This window comes from Chiloscyllium plagiosum, unplaced genomic scaffold (assembly GCF_037043375.1).
Source record: "Chiloscyllium plagiosum isolate Xiang-an unplaced genomic scaffold, Cpla_swu_hap1 HiC_scaffold_23, whole genome shotgun sequence".
Classification (NCBI taxonomy): domain Eukaryota; kingdom Metazoa; phylum Chordata; class Chondrichthyes; order Orectolobiformes; family Hemiscylliidae; genus Chiloscyllium; species Chiloscyllium plagiosum.
In genome coordinates this window covers 52,685,905-52,697,194 of record NW_028270161.1, presented here as the reverse complement: position 1 = coordinate 52,697,194, position 11,290 = coordinate 52,685,905, and the positions used below count along the sequence as shown (strand labels likewise).

General features: G+C 41.3%; 1 protein-coding gene across 1 annotated transcript; it reads right to left on the bottom strand.

The window, feature by feature from the left end:
• Positions 1-1,272: 1,272 nt before the first annotated feature.
• iapp (islet amyloid polypeptide) lies at positions 1,273-10,894 on the bottom strand. The gene is made up of 4 exons (XM_043713236.2): positions 10,646-10,894; positions 10,062-10,160; positions 6,847-6,981; positions 1,273-1,730 (listed from the first exon to the last, which is right to left on the bottom strand). Exons 2-4 carry the CDS (start codon positions 10,145-10,147, stop codon positions 1,541-1,543), a joined length of 411 nt encoding a protein of 136 aa, XP_043569171.1. The 5' UTR covers positions 10,148-10,160; positions 10,646-10,894; the 3' UTR covers positions 1,273-1,540.
• Between the last annotated feature and the right edge of the window lie 396 nt (positions 10,895-11,290).

Below are 11,290 nucleotides of genomic sequence, written 5' to 3'. Positions count from 1 at the left end.
CTCAGCTGGGCCTGGAGGGGCCAACCGGACCTCCCAGTCACCACCCATTTCAATTCCCTTTCTGACATGACCACCCTTGGCCTCCTCCATTGCCACAATGAATCAGACTGCAAATTAATGGAACAACATCTCATCTTCCACCTGGGCAGCCGACAGCCTGGAGGACTCAATATTGTGCTCTCCAATTTCAAATAACCTCCCTTCCCATCCCCCAACTCCCTTCCCAGTCCCTCCCCCTCCCTTCCATTCCTCTCATTGACCCTTCCGTCCAGCCACCAACTGGATTCATTCCTCCCATCGACCAACCAGGTCGTACCCTCTACCTGCATTCATCTTTCCCCACCTAACCACCCTGCCCCTTCCACCCCCTTTATCTGTAGCTCCCTTTACACTCATACCCCACCCACACCTGAAACGTTGTGTTCTCCACCTCCTGATGCTGCCTTGCTTGCTGTGTTCTTCCAGCCTCCTGCATGTCTAGACCAAATAGGATACCAGATTCCCTTCCCCGAAGGACATTAGTAAACCAGATGCTTTTTTCTGACAATCGGCAATGGATTCATGGTCATCATTTTGACTCTTAATTCCAGATTTAGATTCTTAATCCCATGTGATGACATGACTCCATTACGTGGAACATTCCTTGTTCCAGTCAACGCAGCCCCCACTCACAATTGCATCTGCAGTTCTTTGATTTTTTTTAATTATGATCTTCGGAAGACTTGACAGGGTAGATACTGGGGAGCTCTAGACGTAGAGGACACAGTTTAAGGTTAAGAGGTGAGCTTTTAAGATGCAGATGAGGACAATTGCTTTCTCTCTGTGAGTCTTTACTCTGTGGAGTACTCATTCCCATGCAGTGGAGGGCAGAGTCACTGAATTTCTTCAATGCTTAGATTGATGGATTTTTGACAGACAAGGGAGTTAAGCATTATGGGGGCAGACAGGAAAGTAGGGCAGACCACAGCCAAATCCGCCATGCTCTTAAATGGCAGAGCACGTTTGAAAGAGCAAATGATCAACTCCTGTTCCAAGGTCCCTTGTTCCTGCATAAGTAGGGTGCTATCTGACAGACAGAGCACATGTCACACCAGTTAAATGGATGGAATCTGTATGTATTGGAGTAGTTCATCTTGTTGATTCCTGAGCCTAACAATTGATTTCTGCACATCAGATACCTCATTTATCAGAAAACATATATGAGATGCTTTTCTCACAATGGAATCTCCACAGAAATTGAAATATTGTCCTGCTTTTAAAAAAAATTCTCAATACTCGTCTTTAATAGATTCAAAATAACTTAGTTATTACAATTAATTCATGTAGTACCAGCAGGTTTCTTCAAATTAAAAACATGCAGGAAACTTCATACATATAGCAATGAACCTGAAATCCATACTGTTGTTCCACAGCTGGAACAGTGAAACAGGGTATCACTGCTTAAAACTTCTATAACATCATTATGATCCTCTACTGATGTTGGAGCTACAGGAATAATCTTCTAATTTTAAGAAAAAAAAGCCCTGGACTGCTCTGAGCTCTAGCGTTGGAGATAACTGTAGAGTTCTCTGCTGTACAGCCCCACTGCATCTCTCTTGCCATACGTGTTTGATCCCACATTTGTTGGCAAGTAGAAGGCACCCAAGTTGTTGTTGGATCGACTCAAGAAGTCTGCCAGACGTTGCGTCACACAAGTGGCGGTGTTGCACCTCCTCTTCATCACACGGATACTGCAAGAGGAAAGAGAATAAGCAAAAGAACTCGGTTAGGGCTGCCACATTTTGTGGGATAAAGGAGCAAGATAAAAGATTTAGCTTCTTCAAGAAATCCCATGAGAAAAATCTCATCGTAATTCTGAAGCTGTTGCGTAATTTAAGTAGTCACCATAGCCCGAGCAAACCATAGGCTTCTCTCTTTAGAGAAATGACTGGTGTTGGTTTAACCTGAATGTTTGGGAATAAAGAGTAGGTCATTCAGTTCCTCTAACCTGTTTGGTCATTCAGTTCACTCATGGGTTGATCTGTACATCCATTTCCTTGTCTTTGTACCATTCCCTCTAAAACCCTGACCGAACAACAAAAGACCCCACAAATCTAAGTGAAAGCTCCAGTTACCCCAACCTTCTGGGGAAAGAATTCTTGATCTATAACATCCTTCAGCAGTAAAAATGTTTCTTGATTTTGTTTTGTGATACAGACAACTTTCCTGGTCCTGCGTACAGATCTTTTATGAGGGAAAATGCTTTGGAAAGATAACTAACCAACCAGCAACACGAGTATTTCTGCACTATGAAACTATAAATCAAATAGGCAAGTCACGCTGTAATACAAAATACCACCACAGTTGCATTGGGGAAACATTGTTGAGAATAATACAGAATGAAAGATATTAAGAATCTAGAATGAATCCTATAGGTCTTCCAAGACAATATTAGCTGAGATTATTTCCACTTAGTTTCTGTCCTGGAAACCAGTGCCTGATGCTTAGGTTGGTCCACTTACGGCAACATAAGAGCATTGTAAAAGAATTAGTACAATGCAGTTAGATCTGGTTTGGATGTTCTAGAATAAATTTTATTCCTACTGATTTAAATGCTAAAATACTAGCTGGTATTTCAAAACTAATGTTTAAATCACTATTGCTTCCATTGTCACAAATACTACTACACGTACCTTCAGATGAAAATCTAGTCTGTTGCATTTCCTACAAACCCCATGACATTGTCCTCTGTGAGGTGCCCAAAAATGGGTTAAAATGACCAGTCCCCTGCTGCCACATGAGACACTGTCCTTTTTGTCAAAAAATTAATTTATAATTGGACTCAAAATTGCCAGAGGCTTCAGTCATTAGCAGCTCTGTGACATGAACACATTTTCCACCAAGTTATCTATATCACAGTCTGATATCCCTTTGATGATCAAATCACAAGATAATTATGCATTAAAGGCCTTTCATTTCATTTCATTTCATTTCAGTTAATTTGAAAGGTACAAGTATCCCTCTTTTTGACATTGCTTCTTAAGCATACCCAGTCTTTTCTGCTTCCTGTAATCTCTCTGAGAGTATCCAGTACTATTGTGTTATGAACTTCCCAAGATAAATCCCAAATATGTATTTTGCTAATCTGAATCTGCAGCTCCTTCTGCCTTTGTTTTCTTTTACAATGTAGTTTTAAATAATTATCTGAATTGAATTTAGCTTTTCTGTACATCTTCACAGTACAATACAGTCGCCAATTAGATATTTGCTTTTTATATTATAAATCTGAATGCATCAATCAGGTTTTGAAATGAGGGATCAATCCAATGCCTCTTCTCTGTGATGACTACAGACTGTGGTGCACCACAGTTTGGCATGACCTCCTTTAGCATGCATTCTTGATCTGGCTTCACAATTCTTTTAACATTGTTGGTAATGAACCATATATTGAATACCTCATATCATCAGTAGATTACAGTTTCTTTTTACAATTGACCTCCTCAGAAATATTTTACTTTCCTGATTTTGAGTCAGTAAAGACAATCTTGGAAATGGAATATTTCTTGCAATAAAGCAATATGATAGTCACCATGATTGCAGACCCTGCCCTATACCACGATAGCACATTTCTTATATGCTTTCTCACATCACCTCCCTAAAGTATAAAGTTCAAATCCTATCCTGGAAGTGAGACTGGGAGTCATCACTCATGATTGGATGATACAATGATAAGTGTTAGACAAAGTAAATCATGGCCAGGATTTTCCATTGCCTGGATACTCATTATTCCAGTGTAGATAAGCATTATACATGGGGACCCTGCAGAGTCCCCACTATCGCATATCCCTGAAAGAATTTCCCAGGAAACTGAAGATTTTTCACTGAAGGTACCCTCCCAGGAAACTAGAACCCTCCGAGAGTCTCCATTTAAACCAGAGACTTTGGAGGGTTCGGTTAAACTTAAACAAAATAGTTACACAGGAAAAGTTAGACATTATGAGTCTAACCCTGAAGAACTAGCTATCCCAACAGACCCCATACTTACCTCGCACACTCCCAAATACATCTCCGTCACCCACCAGATCCTGACTTTCTCCCACCAAATCCCTGCCTGCTGGACTGGACTGAACCGGACCCAACCTGTCCACCTTTACCACTCCGGCTGTATGTGACCCGATGTCACCCTATCCACCAATGATCCTGAAGCTGGCTGGATCCAGTATCTCCCACCCACCAAGCCAACCCTAAAGACTTACCTTGCCACTTTGCATCCAACTGTCTTGGCACCCGGACCCCTTCCCACTTGGCAGCTTACCCACCTGGACCCCTACCCCTGACTCAGATAGCACGCTATCCAACTGGCACCCTAGATGCCAGGTACCCTGCCTATTGGGTATCCTACCCTCAGATGTACTTAATGATTTGACAGTGGCTGTCAACATGGTTGTTAGGACCTTTAAATTGCAGAATACCGAAGATGACTGCTGTGAACTGGGATGTGATGTGCCTTCCAATGACAGTTCTCTGCGACAAAAGAACTGATAGAATTGAAGTATGGCTTCACTGTTCTGAGGAAGACCTGAGTGGAGTCTCCTCTTAGAAATGTGCAGCTCCCTTATTTTGTGAAAAATGGAGGGGTTGGAGTGTGAGACTGCCATTCCTAGGAATGTCCAGCCCATGCACATTTCTCACGTCAGTAGTACAATTTGAAAGGACTAAAACAGCTTTAAGTTAGAAGTTGACTTTAAAGTGATCCAATATTCTGTAAAATGAAGTATTGCAGTGCAATGGTTAGCCTTCCCACCTCTGAGCCACAGGGTATGGATTCCATTCTGCCCCCAGGACTTGAGGACTAAGGAAGGTACATTCAGAACGTTGCCAAACATGTTGAGTGTCAACCCTGCAAGTCCTTCCAACAAGTGCTAATAGCAGGAGGTGAGAGTGACAGAGGTTTCTGGTCAGTCATGTGATGGAAGAAACTTGAAGCCTCTACAAATTACTATCCCTAGCTCCGGACTACAACAATGCATGGGCATGTTGCCACAGCAACGTAGACTCCCTCAGTGAACTGGAATGCACCACCATCATCATTCATTGAAATGAACGTCTAAGAGTCAATACCTTCAGTGTCCCTTAATTTGTCTCAAGTATCGGATCGTTGACTCATTAAAATACAGCACCAAGCTAAAAATACAAATCTGCTGTCCCCACTGTACTCAGTGTTATATCATAAGCAAATGACAGAATCAATGTTAGAACAAATCTCTATTAATATCTTGTTAGTCAGCAGCATTCAGTTCCTTCACCATAAATTTTAATGTGGGTTTTTATGTGGATTTGCACTACATTCATGGAGTAGAATTTAAAGGTCTGAACTGATTCTTGTGTGCTGACAAAAAGTCATTAACCTGAAATGTTAACTCTGTTTCTTTCTCTTCAGATATTGCCTAACCTGCTAAGTATTTTCAGCATTCTCTGCTCTTATTTCAGATTTCCAACATTGGCAGCATGATCCTCATGTGTGATCATTGTTTGTGAATAAGGTTTGGAATTTGCATTGTAACCTTGGAAAGATAATTAATATTAATATTAGATGATGAAAATCAGAAAATAGGAGCTCTGATAGATGAGGCAGAATTACATAAATGTTTCTGTTTCATTTTTAAGAATGGAAACACTTTATCTCTCAAATTTAAATGGCAGATATTTGACACGCTACTTTCTGGTCAGAAATAAATTTAGTGCTTAAGTGAATATCACTACAGCCCTGGTGCTGTTTTACTATTGAACAGAGATAGCTAGTGGTGAGTTTAAGCTGACAGTCACCATACCTCAGGTTGAGTTGAGGCACTTCGTATTAACCAGACCAGTACAGAAATTGAGCTTACACTGTTGGCGTCACTTTGCATAGTTTGAGGATAAAGTGTTAATCTTTTAGGACTGAGATAAGGAGATGTTTCTTCAACCAGAGAATGTTGATCCTATGGAATTCACTATCACAGAAGGCAGTTGATGACAAAACATTGTACTTTTAAGAAAGAGGTAGATATAACTCTTGTGGGATATGGAATATGGGGGAGGGTAGGATAGTGTATTGAGCTCGATAATTGGTCATAATCACAAAGCAGACTTAAGGGGTTGAATGGCCTACTCCTCCTCCTATGTTTCTATGTTTAGCTGTTCAGTCATCATAGCTAACCAATCCCCCTGAGAATTGATCAAATACAATAATGATTGAACATCATATTGGCTTCCTCAATTGTTTTGACTTTATAGATCAGTATTCTCTCCATTGAAAGTAAAGCACAGAAGCAGGTTATTCAATCAACTGAGAGAAAGTGAGGACTGCAGATGCTGGGGATCAGAGTTGAGAGTGTGGTGCTGGAAAAGCACAGCAGGCCATGCAGCATCCGAGGAGCAGGAGAATCGACGTTTCGGGCATGAGCCCTTCAATCAACTTTTTTATTCAGTTTTTAAGCTTCATTTGAGACTCCTTGTTCCAGGAAGTTCTAGGTTTTTGTTTAGTTCTGATATCACCTTTCCTGTACCTCAATGCTTTTTCACCTTCTTGTAAAAGGGAGACCAGGATTGTGTTCAGTATACTGTTAACATTCTCTCCCCTCTCTTTGTTTTAACCTTACTAAAATGTTTCTATACCTTCCATCGTCTTCAGTTATGATGATGGGTGTACAACTAAAATATTAAGCTGTCTTCTCTCTAATGTTAAGTGATTTGCATGTTCTGTTCGCTATCTTGAATTTTCAAAACAAACAGCTTTTTCCATATTATATCATGTGGTCAGAATATTACATGGTGGAATCAAGCCAGCTATTTGAGCTGATTCAGGTGATGTGTGCTCATTAGTACCTTTTTGCTTTGAGAAGATCTTCCTCAGGTAAAGCTGCTGATAAGCCCATGAATGTCCTCTTCCTCACTGCTGGAACCAACCAGGAGCCAAACTCAGGGGGCACAGCACCTTGGCTTCTAGAAAGTGCAGGGTATCTGGTTTAGTGAGAAACAATAACAATGGTAAGAAAAAGCATTAACAAGTCCTTAGGGATCTGGCTTGTGGTTTATTTTATTACATCCAGTATTCTCTTGCCTGGCTTCCACTCATCATAAAGTTTAACTCAACCATAACTCAGCAGCCCATCCTCTACACTGCAGCCAGCCCTGCTAACCATCACCTTTGCGTTCTCAGTCCACTGACACCTCAAGTTTTGAATTTCTTACCTTGGTCATGTTCAAGTTCTTTCATGACTACACCACTCCAAATTTCTCTGTAACGTTTGTTTCAACTCTAAGGCTCCTCTGAGAACTCAGTGTTCATCCATTTCTGGCCCGTTGAGTCTCTTTCCCCTCTCTTAATGTTCTGCTTAATAGCATTTGATCACCTATTCTAACATCACCTCCTTTGAATCAGGGTCATTTTTTCCCTAACTATGCTCCTGCAAAGTGCCTTGTGATATTCCACTGTGTTAAAAGCATTATCGGCTTACTAGTTGTTCTTAAACTTGAACAGTGTGACACACCAATGTCAATTTTTATGTCACCAGGTTGTTCAGCACCATACAAAGCATTGTGATCACACACTGGACTAAATTAAGAAAGTTTCTCACTATCATTGAATGGAACTCAAAAATTTGCAACAGCACATGCAATATCTTTTCATCAGCTCCAAACATTTTTAGAAGACACTTCATCCTGTTAAGTGCAATTGCAGAGCAGAAAAAAGTAGACAGGTTGCAAAGTAATCTCCCCATTCTGACTCACCACAAATTTATCCTTGACTCCTGATAGAATTACTCAATTAAATTCAATGATGACTGACCTATTGACCCATCCAACTTCTGTCACTGGCGATTTCTTCTACTTAGATGAACATATTCAGTGACGTTTGAGTTCTTATGCGTTACCTACAAGTATGGCCTGTGCTAGGACCTGGTTTTTCAATAATGTGCATGAACTTAAGGTATATCCTGTACTTTCAGGTAGTGACACTGGGTGAGTTGCTCATCTGAAGAATGGACCAAATGGGCTCGAATGAGGTGTCAAGCACTCCCTTAATTTGTCCACAGGAGTGCCAGCCTAGGTTAGGGACTGAACTGGCTGGAGTAAACATTAAAACTACTTTACTACTCTCCAAATTGAGCCAGACTGGCATAATTAACAATGAGTCGAGAGCTTGGTGCTGGAAAAGCACAGCAGGTCAGACAGCATCCGAGCAGCAGGAGAATTGTCCTGCTCCTCGGATGCTCCCTAACCTGCTGTGCTTTTCCAGCACCACATTCTTGACTTTGATCTCCAGCATCTGCAGTCCTCACTTTCTCCTAATTAAAAAGGAGGCAGACTCTGCAAGGATTTAAAACTGTCCCTGTTTCATTTCTTTGGACAAATGCTTAAATTGAATAAGGCCGTGCAATAGCATTAGAACAGCATGCATTTATACGAGCAACTTTAACATACCACAATATCTCATAGCGCTTCACCAGTGTGCACTCTGTCCAAATGTGACAATGAACTATAGTAGGTTACCTGGTCAGCTATTTCATTGCTGAATGTAGGACATTTTCTGGTTGTAAATGGGCTGTTTAATTTTGGAACACTTTGTTTGCTTTGAAGTACTGATCGGTGCTATAAAAACGCATGTTTTTTTTCTTTCAATGCTGCCCATTCTGATTTCCCATCTAATCAGTGAATTGAATGAGCACACGTAACTAAAGAAAAACAAAACTGCAGATGTGTTGCATCACCTAAGCTCCAACCACTTCAATGTGTAATCAAGACCCAGGGGCTATTTATTCAGATAATGGATTAATGTGGTCTACTCCTATAAAATTCTACAAACTTTACTTATGTTCTCTTGTCCCTTTATTTCTTGCATTTTGCACTTCTCTGATTTGAATGTCTTCACCATTGATACTAATGTCTTTTGCTGATATGCCTGTAAGTTCTGGAATGTCTCTCCTTTCTGCCTCCCTTTCTCCCTCTAAGATGTCCCTTAAAAACTACTTCTCTAAGCAAGTGTCTGACCATGTGTCCTTATGTCTCCTTCTGTACTTTAATTGATCCTTTCAAAAGGAGAGATAGACAATGATCAGAAAAGTGCAGCATTACAAGGAGAAGGCTACTGGGGTAGTGACTCTAGGTGAGTTGCTCATTTGAAGAATGGACCAAATTGGCTCTGATGAGGTGTCAAGCACTCCCTCAATTCGTGCACAGGAGTGTCAGCCTAGGTTAGGGACTGAACTGGCTGGAGTAAACATTAAGACTACTTTAATACTCTCCAAATTGAGCCAGACTGGCATAATTAACAATGAGTTGAGAGCGTGGTGCTGGAAAAGCACAATAGGTCAGACAGCATCTGAGCAGCAGGAGAATTGTCCTGGTCCTGACCTGCTGTGCTTTTCCAGCACCACACTCCCCTCTGATCTCCAACATCTGCAGTCCTCACTTTCTCATAATTAACAATGAGGCAGATGCTGAAAGGATTTAAAACTGTCCCAGAACTCAAAGGTTGCAACAAAATTAATTGCACCAATTCTTCCTAATGACAAATTCATATGCTCTACAAAGGATCCTGTTGTTGGTCTCATACTACATTGTGAAAGAGCGTTGGAGCCTGTGCTGCAACAGTTAAAAGATAACATTTAAACAGCTGTACCGTACCAACATTATAACACCATGCTGGTCTCTTGTGGCACAGTGGTAGTGTCCCTACCTCTGAACCAGGAGGTCTGAGTTGCTCCAGAGATGTGTAACAGCATGTCCAAACAAAAAAATCTATAACACCATGTTTTCCCAAACTTTTGACCTCGAGTGGTTTCACTGAATAAAGTTTCCTCGCTGTCAAATTCCTACATCCTCTTTATTGTCGTGGTAAGTTGAATTACTAACGAGAAAATGATCAATCTCAAATTTATGCATTACAAGAGAAATTTGAGGCAATCAGTCGCACATTACGAAGTACAGTGTAGCGGTTCCGATGGAACATCACAGATCAAAACTTCACTCAGTCGACAAAACAAAAACGAAACTGGCAAAGAAGGTTTTTTTAGAAGGAAACTGATTCTCACACAGACCTACTCGGGGCAGCTTGGAATCCGTCCAAAGCGCTCAGGGACAGCGTGGCTATAAGCAGGAAGGTGCAGAGTTTCAGACAGGGCATGACTGCTTTGTACCTGCAAACCAACACAAAGACAAACTTGTACCTTTTTCACACTTCAATCTGCTGCAACGATTCCGTGACGGTTTTAAGTAACCGAGGCACCGATTAACCAGAGGGTTCAGCACCCACTCTGACCTCACTCCCACCCCCCCCACCCCTTGTGTTTTTGCATCAATTGCTCCGAATGCAAAACAATCCCCCTGATCCCACAATAATGGTCAGATTTGCAAAACAGAAAACATTCCATTGAACACAAAACCAACCATTATAATTAAAACTAACTTTTCGGTAAACAAATTCAAAGACATTTACAGGTGAACTTAACTAATTATTGTCACACTTGTAATATAAAGGCAGGGTTACCTCTTTAAAAGGAAAAGTGATGGAAAACTATATTCATTCAACCCCCCCTTAAGGAGAGAAAACCTCCAGATTAAGGGTTCGAGTTGAGGTTGAAATAGGGAACAATTTTGATTAGAAAGTTAGAAGTTTACTTACTTGAAATAGTTCAAGTGCTTCGGCTATTCTATCCCTGCTAATGGGATCACTGGGGATTCGGAAAGTCCTGCAGATGGCTGTTCTCCCTCGACAGTGTGTTGGTTTTTGCCTCTTTTGTCTTTGTTTCTTATTGCTGACGAGCAGCTCTCGGCTCTTATAAAGCCCTGCACCTCTCAATGTTGTTTTTTGACGTCAGCTTGCTGTGGAGATATTCCAGTGATAGGAATACTCACTTTGATCAATTCCTCCCCAGACATAAATGCAGGCAATTGGGTCAATGCCCCGGGCACAAGCCAGGCGTCAACTCATCAACATCAGCGCCTACAGATAGGTATTGCCACTGCGTCAGTCCAAAATAGAGCAATCTGTAAAAATACATCAGTCACTTTGCAATCCTGCAGCTTATTACCAAGAGCCACTTTCATGGGCGGTGCCACATCAGCTAAGAGGCCAACTCTTCTGAATCAGCCAAACAAGTCTTTGTGTTTTTTTTTCAGGAGTACTTCAGACAAGTGGCTCAGTTGCTGTCCTTTCTGTTGACAGCCAGCGTTCCACTGCAGTAAGAATCCATTGTTTTCTCCAGTTGTCCTGAGAGGCCTTTCAAGTTGCCCTTTGTCCTGACTCCAAAGACCACGGAGATGCTTC

Coding starts and splice junctions, on each gene's coding strand:
- iapp (XM_043713236.2), bottom strand. CDS start 10,147: ATGCCCTGTCTGAAACTCTGCACCTTCCTGCTTATAGCCACGCTGTCC. Junction 6,982..10,061: donor TTCCAAGCTGCCCCGAGTAG/GTCTGTGTGAGA, acceptor TCACTAAACCAG/ATACCCTGCACTTTCTAGAA. Junction 1,731..6,846: donor GATCTTCTCAAAGCAAAAAG/GTACTAATGAGC, acceptor TTCCTCTTGCAG/TATCCGTGTGATGAAGAGGA.